This window comes from Mesitornis unicolor, unplaced genomic scaffold (assembly GCF_000695765.1).
Source record: "Mesitornis unicolor isolate BGI_N332 unplaced genomic scaffold, ASM69576v1 scaffold1639, whole genome shotgun sequence".
Classification (NCBI taxonomy): domain Eukaryota; kingdom Metazoa; phylum Chordata; class Aves; order Mesitornithiformes; family Mesitornithidae; genus Mesitornis; species Mesitornis unicolor.
In genome coordinates, this window is record NW_010209036.1 from 91,110 (window position 1) to 113,315 (window position 22,206).

At 42.1% G+C, this 22,206-nt stretch overlaps 1 protein-coding gene across 1 annotated transcript in view; it reads right to left on the minus strand.

The window, feature by feature from the left end:
- The window catches only part of LOC104547136 (teneurin-2-like), a gene marked incomplete at its 3' end in the record, with an annotated part of 32,053 nt that extends 10,783 nt beyond the window's left edge, over positions 1–21,270 (minus strand). The window contains exon 1 of the mRNA XM_010192719.1: positions 21,045–21,270. Coding sequence (XP_010191021.1) covers positions 21,045–21,270 — 226 coding nt within the window. The remainder of the gene's footprint in view (positions 1–21,044) is intronic.
- Between the last annotated feature and the right edge of the window lie 936 nt (positions 21,271–22,206).

A 22,206-nucleotide genomic window follows, 5' to 3' on the forward strand; every position in this document is an offset into this window, starting at 1 on the left:
TTTATATTGTTAATATAAAGATTCTGCTCCAAGACCTCAAAAACCCAGAAAGTTTATTTTTTTCCTCTCTTTTTTGCATTGCATGCACTGATGAACCAGCCTGCTCAGCAAGCATTTAACAGATTAGACACTTGAACATGGTTTCAGGCAATGCTCTCTCATGTTTCTGCATATTGCCTGATAAACACTTCAAAGTAAACCGCTCATAAATATGAAATGAAAAGCCGAGAAGTCGTTATGCACAGCTTTGAGATACAAATCTCTTTATTCCCCTCTGAAGTGGGGTTTGATTGACATAATGAGTCATAGATCCTGTCCAGGGACACACTGCCTTATCCCCTTTTCCTCAGGAGATGGGGAGTCTTTAAAGAAATCCACTTCAGAACTTTCTGACAGACAGCCACCACAAAGTTGAACACTGCACAGTTTTATTATTTTGTATTAATACCTGCTTTAACAACTGTGACATATGTCAAAGATTGATTCCAAAGCCATGAACAGACCTCAGCACTAAACCTTCCACACGAGACCAAGCCAAGACGTGTGTTGGACCGAGGTACCACTGCCATGGCATGCAGGCCTTGGAGCCGCCATGGCCGGCAGGCTGGGGGAGCCAGGGAGGGCCCTGAGCTGCGGCCTGCGCCCGGCCACGGCAGGGACTCGCACATCCCCAGGGCCCTGCTCGCTTGCTCAGGCCCAGCCATTCCAGCAGAGCATCACGAGGGCATAGCAGAGCCCTTCTTGCCTGGGCTGGTCCCCTCTTCAGCCCCACGTGCTCCCCTTGGTGTCTGCACAAGCAGCTCCTGACCACAACCACACCACAGCATCTGCGGCACCCAGCCCTCGCTGCCCACCTCTCCCTGCCTGACACGGCCCACCTTGGGCACAGGGGGTGGCCAGAGGGCACTGTCATCCTGAGGGCCCCCACAGTGCTATGTCAGTTCTCGTCAGCAGGTGTATTGCTCAGGTACAGAGCCCTGAGGTCCTTTCCTATACTTCACAGGTCTGTGCTGTTTAGGACACTAAAACTTCCATGTGAGAAGGAGCAGTTCAAATCACCCAGCCTGAAAAACCCTGAAATGCTAATTTAGATATTGCTGTTTATAAATGATAACCACATGAAAATGAGAAAAACTATGGCACGTGTACTTGTTGGCCATTGCTACTCCACACACATCTATTCCATCAAAAGTTGAGCTTTAAGCCACCGTGGTGAAACTGCTCATCAACAGCACCAAAACCAAAATTATGGTGCAATAAACTGCTACCCTACAGTGTTATGTTCACAACCTGTATTTGCAGTGCTTGTGGAGGTTTTTAGAATGAATCCAGCAAATACCTGCCTAAACCAAGATACAACTCCTGGCCCTTCATTAGCTAGCCACACTGTATGCACTAAATTATACACTGCCATTGATTTTTCTTAGTCACTACTCCCTGTGAAATCACCACACATAAAGGACGAAAGATCCACCACGCACAACTTCGCCTTGTTAATGGTAGCACTATTATTAACGTTAGACATGAGCCATTCACGTCATTTATACAAAAATACCTACGTCATTAAGACTTAAAAAGCAACCGTAAAAAAATAGTTTAATTTGTGGCGTTCAGAATGCACTCCAAAATTAATTTATTTTGCCAATAAAAATGAAAATTTTTATCTATTAAAATTATACTTATCAATAAAAAAGCATACAGTTAAACAATGAAATTGAGAGAAAGCTAAATACTAAAAGAACATAATTTTACATGTAAATAACAAAACATTCAAGCCTAGTTCCGCAGCAAAAGGTTGAAAGGGAGATTTCAAAGCTTCAGATGATGAAAAAGCCACAGTCTGGTATCACCATCCGGCTACAGTGAGGCACTGCTGCCTCTGCTGAGTCCTCAGTGACTGAGATCACCCAGACATTATCTTTCCCTCTGGAACATCGATTGTTAAACCCTTTACTGCTGATGCTTCTTGGTTGCCCACGTTGATCCTGCACTACAGACTGCGAGCACTTTTCCTTCACTGCTGGACATGATCACTCATCTTAAGAGTCAACAGTCGGCACTGGCTCTTCTAATCTTCTAATAAGCAATACATATTTACATCAAAATGCAAATACAGAAATTGCAACAATGCTGAGCAAAATGGGGAAGTGCTGAAAAAACCAAAAGCTAAATCAAAGCTTATGACTATAAACAGGCAGTCTCCAATTTTCCAGTCTTTGATTATGGATTGCCTTTTCTATGTAAATTTAAAATCTTTGGCCCAAATTGCAGCTGTCTGTAACTGTTTTAAGTATTTGTGAGGAATCATTATCATACATACAATTAAAGAATTAAGGGCGTCTATCTTGGCATATACGTGAAAAAACTGTTATGCACAAGTCTTAATTTTAACACTTGTATTATTCCAGGCTACTGCTGATAAATGGACACAATGAAAAGCAAATGAGGCATCTGCAATACACTGAATTCCTGAAAGTCTTCACAAGATCTTCTGCAGCACTCACAATTCATATGCGATTTAATTAATAATAGACATGAGTAAAATCGGATATTTCAATAAGAACTGGATCCTAAAATAAACAAGCCGTTTCAATGTCAGAAATAAAGCGTGTTTCCATAAGCTCGTGTTATTTTAAGAAGTTAAACCCCTGTTACAAGACGTGAAGCATCCTGACAGGACTTCAGGAGCAGCCGCACGGTGCTGAGGTGACAGCAGCCGTCGGTCAGTGCCCTCGGCATCCCCAAACCCCGCTGCCTCCCTGGAGAGCTGTGGCTGCTGCTTGACCCACCGAAAGCAAGAGCTTCCCTCCCCGGATCTGTCAGCCCTCTGGCTTCACCCATTCACTCGCTAACAGAAATACACTGCTAAAGCAAGCCTTTAACTCTGTTCCTTTAGAGACTGCTAGGTTCTTGAACCTCTACTATGACTATCCACAGAGGCTCCAAAACAGTCACATAAATAGCTATTGATTATCAAATTGCAGCTAGAAATCTGGTAAGAGCCACTGACTTTTCTTCTTTTCACATTTCCCCCAAGAACAACCTTTCCTTACTGCACCACAGCTACATTTAACATAGAAACCATCATCCCCCTCTACTCCTATGCAGTTATCTTTACGCTGGATGCCTGTTCAACAAACCATCACCTTTCCATTTCTTGTCCATGCTTTCCAGGTTCAACATCAACACAACAGCGCAAAAAACAGCTTAGTGTTGGTGCTAAAGGAACATGATTTCCATTAAAAACTGCAGGAATTAGACAACAAGAGGAGCGCTTCCCTTTCGAAGCGGCTGGTAGTGCAGACATCCACTGTCAGCACGCAGCTTAGTCCAGAGAAATGAGCAAGAACATTTCCAACTTGTGCATATGTTTGTATTTACAAATAAATTCTTCCCACTCATGCCAGTAGTGAAAAAATAATTAAATTAGCTAAAAAGTTCTGATCAATAGTAAAACATTTAGCAATGTTGCAACTCAGAGGTTATTTGAAGGCTGGCAACCAATTGGAAGAATATGTTTTCGAAGTCAAACTAAAAAATAAAAGCTACATAACTATATACACACGGTTGCCATTTTCAACAAAGCAACATACATCTATATCCATACCTATACTATACCTATGTATTTTCTAGAAATCAATTATTGGTAAACAATTATTTTTAATTAAAACTGCTCACTGGGATGAGCTACAAGGCCCAGTTTGTGCCTTGGGCAGCCACAACCCGAGCTCCCCATCACCTAAGGATGCCTGCAGAAAGGCTGCGTTCCAGTGATGGAAAGGCTGGACCCTCCCACAAAGCATGCACTGCACTCTGCATTTAGTCCTCTGAGAGCTTTCAGGAGGAAAAGACTATAGTTATTACTAGCATCATTATTATTAATGAAAAACACACATGTAAAATTAGGTTTCGAACACAATGTTTTATAGCCCCTATTTATCCCTGTGGACACGCGCCATAATGGCTTTAACAGACCTTTAACGCTCTCTGACTAATTAATCTTTACACCCAGGACCAGCATTGAGTTTTATTCAGGAAGGAGCAGCAAATAGCATCTGTGGATTGGGCCTGCAAGGTCCAGTGCATGAATAAATTGCGAGGCTACAGGAGAGATGGCGTTGAACAGCTCCTCTCCTCCCTCAGCACTCCAACCACTGCCTACACCAGCCAAGCTTCTCTTCACAAACTCCTGACATATAGCTTATTTTATTTCCTACAGTCTTTTCAACCTTACAGAGATTTGGTCTTCCAAATGCATTGACAGCGATAGAGAAAAATATCACAGGGACTAGATATCACTTTAAAACAGGACTGCATTTCTGACACAACCAAGTACGCACCAGCAAATTCAGCTTTCCTATGGAGAGCACAAACGAACTGTACAAATTAATAGGACCCAGCAATTCATCAGGAAAAGCTTTAGGCTTCCATTTCAAACTCCAACATCTTCCAAATATGAAAATATTCTGCAAAAAGAAACCACTAAGAGGAAATACACCATGCAATTTCTTAATAGAATAAATTCAACCTTAACTCCTCTCAAAAGATTTTTAAAGGTACCAGACAGTGCAGACTCCTGTCATTACCCTCCACGTTACAGACAGGAAACTGAGCTCTTCCATGAGTGCTTACCTGAAGATGTAGGATTATCAGCCAAAGAACAACAACAACTCAAACCCTGCATTTTAACTTGATGTTTAAAGCACGTTTGGTTAGATCATTCTCAAGGAGGAGTATTTATTGTTGACACTGAGCTGTGCCTTGGATTTCAGACAAACAGAAAATTGTCTTGTTTCAGGTTTTTAATGAATGCAATGCAAGATTTACATTGCTTATGAGCCAGCCTGGAAGTCTTAGTCCCTTCATTTTTTTGCTAAACACTGTAAACATCACACATGGAACTGCAAATAATACTGGCACAAGCAGTGCGAGTTCTTCTTCCTTTCCTTTGGTTTTACTGCTCATCTCCAAGGTGTGAGGGTCCTCGCTCAGCCTCTACTACTGCATCTCTCGAAGCCTGCCTTTCCCATCTCTTGGACTGTCTTTTACTCTCCCCATCCCAGCAGTGTCAGACTTCTTTATTAAATAAATTATATTAATAAAGCTGTCAAACTGCTTGAACACGAGTAATTCTAATGTTAATAAAACCCAGTAAAACCACGTCTTTGACTTCACCTTCATATTTTTAAATTCTATTTTGTAATAACAAATAAAACACACTAAGCTTTATTTTTCTAAATTATTATTACATTTCTGTGATGGATAAAGGCAATATGCATTTGCCAGAAACACAAGAAAATTAGATGAAGTTGGGAGACACGGAATTAACTGAAGTGAAATTCTCCCCTGTGATGGATGGCTTGAAGTCTCTCTAACCAGAGGAGTTTGCTTAGAATCAAAATAATTTCCGATTACTCAAGAATCCATGCAACACAGACAATAGATAAGGAAGGAAAACAGCAACAGTGAAAATATTAGATAAAATAAATAAGAATGGATTACTAATCTAAGTGCACAGATTTTTTTTCCCGCTCACAATGTTATTCATGCCCCTAAGCAACTCACTTCCTCTCATGCACTTTGTCTGTAAAATGGGAATGAACCAACGTAATTCATCCCAATGGTATAAACGTGAGTTAGAGCAAGACAAAAATAACAAAACCCAAACACCTCATAATTATTTAAACAGGATTTTATACATCAGAATGACAAATACAATCTTAGCTTTTGCTCTCTTCAAGAAAAAACCTTATCAATCACCTAAAATGTAGACATTTTTCACTTTCAAATGTTCAACTCTTGTCTTCCTCCAGTTTATATCATTTTCAGCTCCGTAAAAGATGAAGTAGATGCATTTCAAGTTGCTTCCCTTGACTTTAAATCTTGGATAACTCTGCTCATCTACCACCTTTCACCACAAATTAACGTGCGTATCAAGACAAGTTCGTTATCATTTAGAGGCCTGTTAAGAAGATGAAAAAAGAGCTGCACCTTAAAGTGCTCTGGATTATTTACTGGTTAATAAAATCATTACTGAATGATTTCAGAGCTCACAATCATCAGTTTGCTTTTCTTCCTTTCTAATCAAGAAGCTCTGAGACTAAATTTTACACTCTAATAAATGGCTCCTTGTTGGAAAGTACCATCATATTTGCTTTCTGAAGGTAAGAATGATGTCTCTATAAAATAAATAATAAAGACAATTAGATAGAGAAAACTCTGATATGAATGCATTTTGGTGCCTCTAAATACAGTACTTTTGGGAGCCACAGGTGAAGAATTACTCTTAGCATGTAAGAGTCCTAATACAGAGGAAAATGTCATCTTCATCTTACAGATTTATATAAAATTGCTATTATTAATACATTTCAAATGTTCATACACTACCTAGGAGAACAGTATTTTACATTCTTCTGGAACAAATCACAGAATCACAGAATATACAAGCATAACCCAGCTTAGCACATGCACGACAGGAAGCTTCCCTGCACATTATTGAGGTGACAGCTCCTCACGTGCAGGTCAGTCCCCAACCTACACTGGTCCATGGGGTTGTTCCTCCCCAGATGCAGACCCTAAAAAGTGACATTTGCTTTCCCGAGTCCTCAGGCACCTCTCCTGTTGCCCACAACTTAGCAAAGATGATGGAGAGTGGCCTAGCAATGACTCCCCCAGCTCCCTCAGCACCCCTGGGTGCATCCCATCAGGGCCCAGGGATTTATGGATGTCCAGACTGCTGAACTGATCCCTAACCCAGTCCTCCTCAACCAAGGCAAACTCCTCCTTTACCCTGACTTCCTCAGGGGCCTCAGGGCTCTGGGGCTTCTGAATCTGCAGCTCATTAGCTCTTGTTAAATCAGAAACTCACAAGCTGAAGCAGAAAGGAAGCAATGCTAAATACAGTTCAGTGGCATCACCTTCAGGTTAATAAAGGCACCCACTCACATTTTGGCCATCTCTAAGCATCAGCTGTGCCACACACACTAAGCACAAGAGCAGAGGGAGAATCAGAAGTACGATCACCCGTTGGCCATCATCAGAACATTGTACATCATCATCAACACAAACCTACTTCCCACCATCACTCATGGCCTGTTCTGGGCTTGGTCCATGGACACCCCTGGGACACCATCCCCCTTGTCCCTCCTGATATTCCAGCTAACACTTCCCAGTGGCAGAGCACACAACCCATTTCCCCATCCCAGCATGGTGACAGGCTCAGGTAGCAGCAGAGGGGGTGCAGGTACCGGGGTACGGCAGCAGCTGCCCGTGCTGCTGAACGTCCAGACAGGGCTGATGAGCTCCCAGGCACTGCCAACGCCTGCTGCTGCACTGCTGGCTCCCATAGGTCCAGCCAAATGTTGGCCACAGCAATTCTGCTCTGCAGAAGCAAACCCCAACCTTGCACCAGCCCCACCAGGCGATGCTCCCCAGCCGTACACGGCAATGCCCGCTGATACCATCTCACATCAGCCTTTCCTTTTGCCTCCTTCCAGGTTAGTTTGCCAAGCTGTATTTCCAGTTCTCTCCACGTCTGGAGTGGCCGCTTTATTGATAAGACTTTGCAGATAACAGCTAGCTCCCAAAATTGTGCTAATGCTTTCTCCTCTTGATGCTTCTGCCCAGAGATCGCACTCTAAAGCCCATGCCAGTATCTTCCTTCCTTTATCCCTCTCTCAACATTGCTCCTGTCCAACTCTACTCATCTTTATCTTGGTAACTCTCATCCATATCAAACCTCACATCTCAAAATTCACCTTGCCTTTTCAGCATTGAAGATACCAACACTTCATTTAGCTTCACTGGAAAATCTTTTTCTGGGATCTTAAAAGCATTTATTTACCACTATCATCCCGCACAGGTTAGGAGTCCCTAAGAAAGGACAACCAACATTAGGAAATCATGTAATTGGTTGGTGAATGCAGAGAAAAAAGAGAAATCACAAATGCATCCAAAATATTTTGCCAAGAATCAAAAGCTTCTTGCAAATAATTCCTTGAACGAAAAAAGAAGTAGAGAATTCGACACACTCCACCACCTGCACATCCCAAAATACCTACAGATTTCTGCAGAAACAGAAAACTTCAAGCATAACAGTCTCCTTGACAGGGAGACAAGGAGCCACTTTGCACAAGTGCCCTCTCTTCCCCCATCTGCATTTCAGATTGCGCTGGGTGTTAATCCACAGCCTGGAGCCATCAGAAATGGGAGCCAGTGCACACAGAGACTTTGTTGAGGGGAGCAGGAGGAAGGGAAAGGAGAGGTGCACACGGCACAGGGGCACACAGCACAGGGACACACACAGAGTACAGGTGTGCACACGGCACAGGGGTGCACACGGCACAGGGACACACACACAGTACAGAGGTGCACACGGCACAGGGGCACACACACAGCACAGGTGTGCACATGGCACAGGGGTACACACACAGTACAGGTGTGCACACACAGCACAGGTGTGCACACGGCACAGGTCTCCTGTAGCGCTGGCTGCTCACACCGCTCACAGATTGCCCTCAGATTTTGGGGTGAACTCTGTGGCTGCCAAGGATCATGTGCAGAATCGAACCACAACACTCTCCTCAGAGATGCTGACAACAGAAAATATCTTTTAATAGTAAGGCTGTAGGAAGATAAAGTGTGTGCAGATTGAGCTCAACTTCACCCAGTCTTGAAAGCTGAAGTGAAAAGGCCTTTAGCTGGGTCATCTCTGCCAGGAAGAATCTCTCCCACACGCACAAACCACAAGAGAAGTACTTATTTTAAACATCTCATTACATATTCTTTTAAAACAAACAATGTGGCATTTTTTCAGGCATATTGCATAAGTACACTTATACTCTAAGTAAACTGTACTGCTGCACTTAATGTAGCTTTTCAATATATTAAGTATAATACTTACTTTAAAAAGGCACACTTGACATTCACTGATGCTACCAATAACCACGGGCTTCCTTGCTAAACAATCCAGAGACATAGATTTTAATTCCTATTCTGAAAAATAACAGCATAAACATGACCAGGGACTTCATTTATTCAACTGTTTTGTGGCAATTTACTGTGCATTTTGGTAACAGCATTTTCTGATACGCTACCGCATCTTCTCCATTGCAGAGCATTATTTAAGTCACATGAGGAGGATCTGAGGTAAATCTCTAACAACCTGAGCCATTTGTTTAATGTCTGCACATTCCTCTGTGCATGCAGAAGCCTTTCCCATGCCTGACAAATACACTAACTACTGTAATTTCTGTTATCTGGAGGATATAAAACAAAAGAGGGAGAAAAGGAGTATCAGCTACAGCTTAAATAATAAGGATACAAATATAGTGATACTGGGGTAATTAAAATACTCTTAAAATAGTGTTCAAATCCAATATATGCTAGGGAAACCATAATTTTGAGGAAAAAAGTGGAATCTAAATTAAATTCCTGTCCTCCCAATCCACTACTCCACAGCTGAGCAAACGGACACTTTAGGTTCAAGAACTGAACCAGTACTATTAGTTAACACTGGTATATTTTACAACACAATATTACAAATTACCTCTCGATTTTGGGTTTCTTTAATCTGCCAAGTCATTCCACTTATTCCAAACTGTTCCAATGCACAACCAGCTCACCTCGTTCTATAGAAAATCCTCACCTTTTGGAGTGCCAAAGTTTCTGTTTTACAAATACCACATCTGTATGGAAGGAGTATAGGATGCCACACTTCTGAATTTTTTTTGGTGTACCCTGAGTTCCTCAGCAGTACAAGAGATACTGAGGGAAAACTGGATAAACCCTATGCAAGTTGCAGAAATAACGAGGAAACACAGGTCAGCAGAAACCCAAAACTTCAAGGGAATGTGATGGATGTGGGCTGCTTTGCCTGGATCAGTGATGTCCACAAAAAACCACCTCGTAGGAAACCCCATGTGGGACAGATATACTTGGATCAAGGTGTAAAATCATTAAGCTGTCAAAGAATGGAAGGAAGAAGATTAATTTAAGAGACTGAATTTAGAATGGAGAAGACTGTCAGGCAATAACAGCTTCTAAGAGTTGCAAAGCCGACACATAAACAAAGAGCAAAGCTGACACCTCTGATAACCACAAAGCCTGCTTATTCCAAATATACCTCAATTAGAGTCATTCTGGATTGCACAAAACAAAAGGACGCGTGCAGGGCAGCGCAGTGTGGCACTGCTCACCTCAGTGCCCTGCTGGTGCCCCCACACGTCCCCGAGCATCCCCAGCCAAACGCTGTGGGAAGGGAAGGGCACTGCATGGCTCCCTGCACCCAGAACACAGCAAACAGGTCCTGGCAGCTTCCTGTGCTCTGAAGCTGAACGTCCTGATGGAAGTTGGGTATTTTCTTTAAGGGCCATTGGGAGAACCTGTGCAAAGCCATCTCTCAAAGGCAAACACTTGTGGGGAGCGGATTTTCTTAAGAAGACGGTAAAATATGAAGCCAGCACCTCACCTGCATGGCTTTGCTGCAATGGCCCCAGAACAGCCAACACACAGCAACAGTAGCTTCGTTACAGCTTGTTAATGGTAAAAACAAACACAAAGGTTCATTTTACTTAAGAAAGGGGAGAGAAACGGGCAAACACAGACGAGAGATTGTTGTGCTGCGTTAACGAGAGCGAACCACACAACTGAAGTACTGAAGACATCCAAACCCACAATCTGCTGTGTACACTGATTTCAGAGAGCAAACACCACTGCGTTTGTCTGCGCTGTGTTCTGGTTGAATCGACCACATTTAAACACTCCTGCTTAGGTACAAAGGCACAGGATTTTAGCCCTCTATCAATACAAAATAATATGTATTTCCCTCAAATTTCATGTTCTTTCTTCTAATTAGACTGCTGCTAGATGTGTAAGCAGTCTTATAAACACTTTAACCTTACTTTAATTTTCCATTATGAAAATTATAACTGTTCATTAACTTCGGAAGACGCAGCACTACAGCTGCGATACATCATTCCTCATATTATTAACAACCTACTTTATACGTTCAGTGCTTGAAGCAGATATTGGTAATAACGCTTAAGTGTTTTGTTTTTGTGTTTGTAAGAATTTAGAAGAAAAAGAATTAAAGGAGCACAGATGCATAAATTGCTGTCTGTACTCAACACTTATTCACTGTCATGATCTTAAATTCAGTGCCAAAATAGTGCACTAAATCTAGCAGACGTGTTAGAAACTAAAACCCAAACCCCCAAACAAGAAACTCTCTCACATTACCCTCCCACCTTTCCAGCTCCTTGGTAACATCAGATAGTCAAGAGTGACATCCAGATCATCACCTTTCGTGCAGTAAACTCTTAAAATATTGTGAATAGTTTCATCAAATGCAATAGTTTCCCACAGAGACTAAGCACCATCTTAGCTTTGCTTCAGTACTTAGGGATGGAAAAACTCCACGAGACAATTGAGTAACGCTATGAAATTAAGTGGAATATTAGTTATAAAAACTAATAAATAAAATAAAATCAGTAAAACTAATTGCAGGGCTGACTGACAGGGCTTTAAACTGGATATGAAGGGGGCCAGGGATAACGCTGTGTGACAAGCGGCAGGATGACACCGCAGGTTTGTAGGGATGGGTGACAGTAAGGGCCTTCTGCACCTCAACACCATTTCAGATACTCAAAATTAAACTTGTTTCTAGCCAGCAGTCACCAGAGGACTTGCTAATTTCTATGTGAAAACTGATCAAATGCCATTCTACCTTTCTCACATGGAGCACTGGAAAAAATGCTACTGGAGTTGGATATTGGTTTCCATTTCCTTAGCATTAGCCATTTCTGAAGTCTGGTGGGTAATTCCTCTCTCCATTTTCTGGACTTGCTTAAATTCAGCTAAAATGAAATATTCTACTTTACTTTTCACTACACTCAGAAGAAATAAAAAACTGAGTTTTGTGTGGGGTTTTCTTGTGTTTCACCGTGCAAGTTTTCAGCACCAAATTTTAACAAGGTTCTACAGCACACACACACAAACATCTGAGACTCATTCTATATCATGGGTAAGAAACAGCATTCGTCAGAGAGGCTTCTCTCCAAAAGGTTTTAAAGATACCTTCTGACTCTGAATTAAACAGGGTGCAGGGATTGCCACCAGTGGAGGAGCAGGAATCACAAACAGCCATAACCCAAATATTCTATGGAAATGTAAGCAAGTAATTACAAATAAAACTGCTTACATCCATGCAACTTGTTTGGCAGCAGTGGTGTACCATAAGGAAAGCTGCTACAATTCATAACAGCATCTTGTAATAAAACAGCTTTATGCATCCCTCTCAAACTGTTCAGTGCTCGGATCTCATCAGATGGCTGAGTAAGCATTACGCTTTGGGACAGTAAATCTCTGCTTCCAATATGGTCCACATTCACAGACGGGTACTTCTGCATTCGCTGTACGGCACTTCCAGCTAAGCACTCATATAAAACACAGCAATATATAAAAATATCTGCACGCTATTTTGTACAGTCAGCTATCCAGCTCTGCAAAGATTCAGGAACCTTGAAGGACCAGCAGCTTAAGAGGGACTGACTGTTACCTGAAAAAAACTCATGTCAGGTTTGGATTTGGAAGTTAATGAGCAACTGGCCAGCAGACCAGACAGGGTGGAACTCACAACCCTGAACTCTGAGTCCAGAGACAAACAATACAGAACAAAAAGAAGAAACGAAAAATGCTGGGCCCTGCTTGCCCAATGATTCTTGCTTCTCATTTTCTTTTCTGTTAATCTGAATTCCCATTTATAAGCTTGAAGTGAATTGGTCACAGCACTTTGACCCAACTCCAAAACAGCCATGGTTCTCAAGGCAAGAAAATGAGGTTTGAGTGATGGGTTTTTGTTTGCTTGTTTGTTTGAAAGTTTCCTTATGTTTCTCTTCCTAAGTTAACTGTGTGTATTTGGGTATGGCCACAACATCAGAAAAGCTTCTAAAAACAAAGTCATCCATTTGAGTTATTAAGAGAAGAAACAGGAGCAAGAAAACCAATATAACCAGAGTAACCATCCCCACAGCCCAACAAGGTGTGCACTGAGCGTGCAATGGGTTCCCGAGCTCCCACCAGAAACAGAACAGTACTCACTACTGCAAATTCTGGACTGATTCTCTGGTACGTGCCTAGGGTGCAGGGTCAAAGATGACCAATTCAAACCCAGATCAAGCATAAAAGCTTTCTAAATCTGAAATGTTCATGGCACTATGTGTATTAGAAAAGTATCTGAACCTCTTCCTTTCATCAGTTTGAGAACACTCACAAGTAATCTGTCTCTTTTCCAAACTCTTCTTGCTGGAAAATACGCCCTAAAAAATACTTGCGTTAAACCACAGATCCTGCAGAAGTTAAGAACCAGAGAAGGTGGAGTATCTGCAGAATTTGCACAAGTCAGTAACTTCTGTTAGTTGGATTAATCAAGAAATACTCTTATTTAGAGTATTTTATTTTAAAAAGAAAAATACTGTCTCATCTGCTAGGCGTACATTATCTCATTTAATGACGAATTTTAATGAGAAAGAGCATCTACGTGGACATGCTTAAACATCAGAAACCTCTTAGAAGAGGGTGTGCATGTGTGGGTATGAGAAAATGGAGAAGGAATTCTAGGATCAGAAATTCTTATTTTCAGTATCCGAAGTCTCAGACTTCTATTACATGGCTGAGAAAAAAAATTAGGGAAAAAAGTACACCAAGAATAGGTTTTCCTCAGCATCCAGCAAGGCGCTGGCACTGCCGGGCGAGCCATCACCACTGCTCTGTTCTGAAGAACAAGATCTTGTTGCTTGATACAAATTTGTAACTACAGAGCACAGGGAGTGTAATTCCTATTAATTTGGAAGTACTTTAGAAAAGGCGTTTGCATTGGAATGGTTACTAAGCCTATTCTAGGGTAGACCTATGTTTTTTAAAAAACGTCTTTAATTCACACTGTGCGCTAAATATACGAGTTGATAACGTCTACTTTTTAGAAGTTACCCTTTCACATCTACCTTCCATGTTCATGTAACTTTGGACATGGTTAAAAAAAACAGAACCTGGTTTAACTTAATAATCAACGAATGAGGAGTCCAAGTACAGCAGCAGTAAAAAAAAGCAGAAATTCTTTTAGAAAGACAAATAACTGTTTTGAAAAAAGGGAATGTAAAGCTACACATACCTATAGATTTGCATTGGAAATCCCACATTTTGATTCTCTAATTCAAGCTGTAAACAAATGCTGATTTTTAATAATGATCACTAGAGAGAAACTTCCAAGAATAGAATTCTTTTCCCCGAGAGAAATCGTGTGTGTACACAGAATCTGCTTATTATGTCTGTTTGTTGTTTATTGTAAAAATACGTATTAATATTAGAATAGTGCTGTGTTTTTCAGCACTGGTTATATTAATTATTACTGGAGCCCTCTGTCAGAATCATAGCTTCTCCACATCAAGTTTCAGAAGATGATATTTTATTAAAATCCGACTACATCTTTATTATGTTCACCTAGGACAAGATTCCTGGTCGAACTTTAATTGATTACATTAAATATTTAGCTTGCCAGTTGATTACACCCTTCCCATAGCAATGACATTTCAGAGATGTCCGCAGGCTGCATTGCAATGGGCTGGAACATGACTTCTGTCGCTGAGGAGGGCCCGAACCAGCCAAGGGGCTGATCGAGCAGGTCAGCCAGGCCAACAGGCAGGAGAGCAAGAGTGACCCCTCCAGTGAAAGTGTCCACGTCAGCCGGGCTGATTTCTCAGTAGTCCAACCACCACCAGCAAGCTCTGAATACATGAAGATACGACAAGGTGAAACGCCAAGAAAGGAGGATGGAAGGGGAATGAAAGGGAAGTGGAAAGTGAGAGATTATCATGGTTGAGTCACCATCCATGGAGGTATTTAAAAGATGGGTAGACAGAATCCCAGACTGGTTTGGGTTGGAAGGGACCTCACAGCCCCCCCAGTCCAACCCCCATGTGCAGGGACACCTCCACCAGCCCAGGCTGCTCAAACCCCGTCCAACCTGGCCTTGGGCACTGCCAGGGAGGGGGCACCCACAGCTTCTCTGGGCACCCTGGGCCAGGGCCTCACCACCTCACAGGGAAGAATTTCTGCCCAATATCCAGTCTAAATCTGCCCTTTCCAGTTTAAAACCATTCCCCCTCATTCTGTCGCTACCTGCCCTTGTAAAAATTCCCTCTCCAGATGAGGTGCTTAGAGGTGGTTTAGTAGCAGACAGGTTACTGGTTTTTCTGTGAGGGGTTTTTGGTTCTGTTTTTGTAAGCTGGGGAGGGCTATGGAGATAGCCCTGTAAGAAGCTGCTAGAGAAGCTCCCACGGCTCCATTGTCAGACCCAGGGAGCTGAGATTCCACAAGGTTTCCCTGAAAAGCCACTTGTAAAAAGATTTCCTTCTGGTTTTGTGTTACTGTAACTCAGCTCTAAGATACACCAAGTTTTAGTTTCATTCCCATTTACCAGCAGGTCTTAATATCACAGCTCAAAAGGCCACTTAACTGATGCTAGGGTACAGACAAGATGAGGCATGTCAAATTTGGGGTTAGACTTTCTTACAGTTTCCTTTCCTAAAAGTGTATTTGGGGAAGTATGTTCTAAAGTTTTGTACTTTTATTTATTTGCTAGTCTAGTAACGCTGCTCCATTATTAACAGCATCAACACAGATAACAGCACAGATAAAAAGTGCTTTCATGTTTTCAAATCACAAAACAAGAACCACCATATGATTTTTCATTATTTGGGGAGGGAGAAGGTAGGGGAGGGAGTTTTTCTTCAACATCTTTGTTTTACTAAATAAGGTATATGTATTAAAACATGTGTCTTTATTTCTCACTAATGCCAAGCTTTATAGAGAAAATAAACTAAATGCAGCTGTCTCACCTTAATTAACAGATGTTTTATACTGGGATGAGGTGTCTCTCAGGTAACCTTTAAAACCAAAGTGAATTTCGACTCAGCAGCAGTGCCAGCTCCCTGTGCATACAGGATATAACAGGAAATCTGCCCTGAGGCCTTTCCCCCCTCAAGGCACCCCAGATCTGACCCCATGTTGAGGGCTTCCTCCTCAAGCTTCTGCCTCCTGCCTGCACCTTGGACGCTGTTTGACTGTGCAAGGGGATGGACATAGCAAAAGGCACTGCAGAATGGCACTCAAAACCTAACATGACAAAGCAAAACTGAGAATGTGCTCCAACACCAACCAGAATAACAGGAAAAGGTTTTTTAAATGTCTTTAATACAAATCTATATATAGAACATTCCATTTTCAAAAGGTCACCTGTTCTGGAAGGAAATATTAAAACTAAAGTAAAAACTGCGTAAAACCCAGTTGGATTTGGATCACTAATTTGAGCCTAGAAGTTCAGCATGGCTTGTGTGTGGTGGCAGGGTGACCACAACCCCATTTAGTGCTGCTGGGAACACCAGCCCAAGAGCCCGTGACAGCCACCGTCCCCTCCGTGCAGCAGCGCATCCATCACCACCAAGCACACGGTACCCACCACCACAACTTCAATCCGAACACGCTTCATCCCTCTCGTGACGTGTTCTCGCTGCAGCGTGGCTCCTCAAACGTGTCCCAGTACATTATCTGGTGACAGATTTATGATGGGAAGGACAAGACGAGAAAACAACATTCGTTCTTCTCAGCAACCAGAGCTGCCTTAGCCTAGGCTCTAAAAAATGAAATGTATATTCATCCAGCTGGATTTCATTGCTCTGGGTTTGGGGTTTTGGAGGGGCTTTTTATTGATTTTTTCTTTTTTCTTCAAGAAACCTATTGAATATATATGGAGAAAAGATATAGTGTGAAATAGCCAGGAGAAAATGAGCAGTAGGGCACAGAAACAGAAACTCATATGAAAGAAAACTGAGTGCATTACACTTCCCAAGTGCCCCTCTCTGAGGATTTTACCGCAATAACTTAATTTCCTATTTGCTGTTAATAAAAATACTGGACAATCTTAAGGGACACTCTAAGGGATTTATTATAATCATTGTCACTACTTCTTTCTAACTTCTGTTAATATACCTATAGTGTTAAACAGGATACAACATGCCCACATTTTTAAGTACAGAAGAATAAAAAATGGAATTTGAGCTGACATACAGAGAGATACTGGCCATTGTCCTTTACTGGAATTATTTCACCATATGAAAAGAGATGATGTGACAAAGCAATTCAGCTGTGGTCAAATAATCATCAACATATTTCAGAAGACTGTTGGGTCCAGTTTAATATGCTTGCGGTTTTTAGACTTAATTTTAATAATTTCAGTCATATACTCCAGTTGTTCTAACGTTTCACAGCAGAGATTTACTGCTAGACCTGACCTGAAGTGAGTCAATTCGCTGTAACTATTGGTTAATAAATTCTGCATCAGCTGAAGGCAGGCGTTTGGCTGAGGCCAGGGACACAAAACCCATGAGCTGTGAATGCCAGGTTTGCAATCACCCCTTGAAATCCAGTTTACAGCTCCTAACAGCTCAGAGTTTGTTAAAGCTCGATCTGGTTCTGCCACGTTGTGTCACCAGAAAGAAGTTACTGTAACAAAAATCTGATAAAGATTGAAAATTTGTTCTCCTTGGGGGAAGAGCATATGGCACATACAGAAAACCTTGTATTAACAGAAGACTGTAAAATATTCCAGATATTCAGAACTATTGTTAACCTTTTGATATGTACTACCCAAAGTAGAAAAGTTTCTATTCATCTTAAAATACAGCATTCAAAAAGGACTCCTCAATGTGAAACAAAACCCGTAAAGTTTGAATGCTCCCTCAGATCCACTGGACTGTGTTTTTCAGATCCACTGACTAACGAATATCAGGTACTGAATTACCAATCTGTTTTGTCTACGTTAGGGAAAATCTAAGACACATCAATAGCTCAAGCATGCACTGGACCTGTCATTTTAGCCATGAATCTGAACAAATGTTTTGAAGACCATCAGAAAATAAGCTTGACACAAAGATACCAAACCTATTCTGAATGGCTTTGGACAAATATTATTATCGACATGGTAAAAACAGACCTTAAAGGGGAACTTTATTACTTAGAAAACCTACAGGTAAGCATCTCAGGAAAAGCAGAGTAGAAATAACACCAGAGCACAGCACTTCAGGTCACCCACAGCCACATCATCCCATGGCTTTATCCCTAAACTCCCAAATACTGCACCAAAAGTGGCGTCTCGGACACAGAGGAACTGTCTTTGGTAGGTGCATTTGCTAACGATCAGCACAAAAAGCTCATTTCAAACCACGCAAACAATGACTCAGTGCTTAAGTTGTATTCTCAGAGCTAAACTCCCCCATCGCTCATTTTTCTACCCAATGCTTTATTCGCAGCAGCTCAGAGCTGTGTTTCCAGCTCAGAGATCTGTCTTTTCCTGAAGAACGAGACAACCCATCCATAACAGGACACGGAAAGCCGAAAGCAAACCACGGAGATGTGTTTCAGACCTGTGAGCTCTGAATACAGCTTTTGTTATTAGCATTTCACTGCTGAATCACCATAAACAAAAATGGCCTTACCTTTAACAGATTTTCAAACCTGAGCAATGTATGATCAGGCAGCAGCTAAAAACGAAGCGTGGAGCAGCTCCAGCGCCATGGCTGAACCAGACACTTCTCACTAAGCCAAATGCATCTAGCTTTGCTAACAGAAGAGACAAAACACTGAGGAAAATACATCTACAATTGCTTAAAATACGTCAAGCTTTTTATAAAAGAAGAATAAAACATTCTCTAAAGACTATTTATTTTAAGGATGTTTATTTCCTACAGAATTTCATCCCATCAAAACACCCACTCAAATTTCGAATACATTTACATGCATAAATTCCTAGATGACTGCAGCTGGAAACCACACGCATAGGATGTAATGAACAGCATTTCCTACTGTATGAACCACATTTTTATCCATATAATATTAATGTAGAAAGTGAAAACATGTTCCAAGTCTTAATCCAGATCTACTTGCTGCATTATCTGAAGTTTCATGACCGCAGAGGAACTTTACAACCAGAAAGATCTGAGCTTTCAAATACGAAGAATTATTTTCTAAACAAATTTGCTATCTCAACTTTGCAAAAGCAGGAAAATAAGGAGTTACTGCTCATATTATTTAACAAAAAATGTATTTTGGCTCTCTAAAATAAACTTTATTCATCTAGATATAACAACAGAGACTAGCGTGGGGGAGAAGTAATAATCATAGTAATAAAACCAAATCTTCGGAGCATGGCAATTCAGTTACCAGCAAGTTACACTCCCCTTCACAAAGAGGGCAGACAAGAAGACATGAGGAGCAGGAGGAGGATGAACAGTTGTCAAACCAGCAATCAAGAGAAAAAGAACATGCTCAGGAAATGCCGAACAACGACCTGCAAACTCCAGTGAGGCACTCGAGCTGGAGCACCAATCACCCAGATAGGGAACAGCAATATTCAGATGACTCCTGCATGCAAAGGCTGAGCAAACCCCAGAGAAAACGGCTGCACTTTGATGCGTTATCTCCCCGTAAATATCTGCAAGCAAAGAAAGACCCTACCAGAACAGAGATTACCCCAGCAAACAGAACCAGATGTTGGACAGACCAGGCACAGCGTAAACCCTTCCAAATGTCTGTACGCAAATGTGAGAGAAACAAGGGATTAGACAAGGGTTGAATTGGTGGTGCTAATTAATAGATACTTTGATTTAAAGGTGAAGACAGACACCAACTGTTGGCAGAAAGCTTTGAACAAGTTGCATGACATGATAGCAAGGATAAAAAAAATGACCTCTCAGTGAGTGATCTCCACAGAAAAGTGTGATAACTTAGAATTTCCTGAGTTGCAATATTAGAAATGTGTGGTTGAGAACTATCATATGCCATTAACAAGCACATATATAAACCAGTAGAGTCCTAGCAATTAAAGATGTACCAGATAATTCACCTTCCACTGAGAGGGGAAAAAGAGCTATACAGTTATGTCTCACAACTGCCTGCATCTTGCTTGACATAAACCACATCTGATTCTTCAACTGAAACTAAATCAAGTAATTTATTTGTTAAAACATATCCAACTGCTGACTGAGTGACAATTTAACTGGGCTGTTTGGTCAAGTTAACCAGATGATTAAACACTGTTCCTGAGAAGCAGTGCTCATGGTCTCAACTCACAGACGTATGATTTATTGAGACAATAAATACCTGAGAGTAAAACTAGGTGTGTGTGTGCTGCAAAGGCATAATCACATTTTCTCAACTATAAAGACTGAGACTGTTAATTCATTAATTTATTGGACATAACAGGTATTTAAAGCAAGGAACATTTCATAGAAGAGATTATTTCATCCTGCTTCACACAGGCAGGTTATTTCACACATTGTTTCTAGGATCTTGATGCTGCAGTAACGTACTAGAGCCAATTAAAAAGGTAATTAGATGGGTTTCCTCCTTCCAGTTTTTCTGAGGTGAAGGGGAAGCAGTAAGGGGTGAGCAGTGGCAAAATGAAGTCAGCAGAAACAGCGTTCCCATTCCCACACCGCAATCACACAGCAGCCAAGAACAGGAAGGAATTCCCAGGCACCCGACTGACCACGACCACACCTTGGCCATGCGGCGTGTTACCATCACAGGGCTCTACTCTGCAGCAGAGGCACTCTGCTAAAGACAGACGAGTTCAGGTGAAAATGTTGTTGTTATTTCTAGAATGAACCCTGGAACAGGAACACAAAGTCAGCACACTGCCCAGCCCTGAGAACCACGACAAATAAAGTGCGTGGGTAAGGGTCACTGGTGTTGGTGTTTATCGGGTGCTTTGAACAGCAGAGCCTGGTTTGCCTCAATTACACACAGTGAATGTTGTCCGTATCAGAAATCTGAGAAGAGGAAGAACTTTCTAATTGAACACAGAAGTATTCAATTAATGGTAAAATCGCATCCATCCTCCGACAGTTCTCTTATTATACTCCTTATAACGCTGGTATACTTTAGCAGAGATTGTTTACTGTACAAGAAATCAGTCCTGACTCTACACGTACCTTGTCTGGGAAACTCATCCGACTCCCTGTGAACCAGGTCCGAAACGCGGTTCCCGTAGTGCATCCTGGTGTCGTGGTCGTACGCCTTCAGCGTCTCGCTGGAGCTGTACGACTTCTGCGTGGGCACCCTGCAGTCCTCGCTGTCCAGGGAGGAGCTGGTGTAGCGACACTCCTTCCCGCACCGGCCCCGCGTCAGAGAGCGGTGCCTTCTGTCCTTTATATCCATTGCTCCCAGCCAGGCAGGACGTGCTCAGCAAAGCTGCTCTTGTATTTGATGTCAGTCACTGTCACCTATAAACAGGAAAGGATAACACAAGAGTGAGCCACGCTGCTACAACATTTTGTTTCATTCTGCTTTCCTTGACTTATCCTTGAAGAACAAAGCGGCACCGATCGAGAAGAAAGAGAAGACCCACATGATGCATTCTTAGAAAATGAAATAATTGACCTGAATGGGCGGGGGGAAGAAAACCAAGTGCTGTAAGAGAATTGTATTCTATCCACGTGATCATCTCACTGAAGAGTTTAAAAAATAACGGTAAAACAAAAGCAGAGTTATCTTTTGATTTCTGAACGAGCACTGACAACGGCGCAGAGCTGACAGAGCAGCGCCTGTTCCCGTTATGCAACGGCACAAAGAAACAGGCTCCAAGCAGCCGCAATCATCGCTGTGTCTCCTGCAGGAGGGCTTGCCATTAAGACTGAAGAGTGCAGGAGAGTTGCAGAGAGGAGCCCGCTCCTGTGCAGCATTAATGCACTGCAAAGGTGTGTGTTACCCGTTAACAACGTGGTTACGAGCAGCAGCAACTGACTTCACTGCCTCCAGATAACAGTGCAAGGTTGGACCAGGCCCCTCCAGGGGTCCTGTCCAGCTCTGCCACTGCTGCATTTTCACAGCTCTCTGGAGGCACTTTGGGAACTGGCTGCTCCTGTGCACCACAGACCATGACCATGGCTCTTCTTCATGATCCCTCGCCATGACCAGTTCATCCAGCTTGGCAGTTGGAGCTCTCCAACATGGTGTAAACACCTTCTTGCTCACTGGACTAGAAAGAGAGATCTTTATGGCCTCCATCGCTGGGACACCTTTACTGTGGCACAGACACTTCAATACACACCCAGTTAGCATGCATAACCTCCAAAATGAAAGGTACCGTAGAAA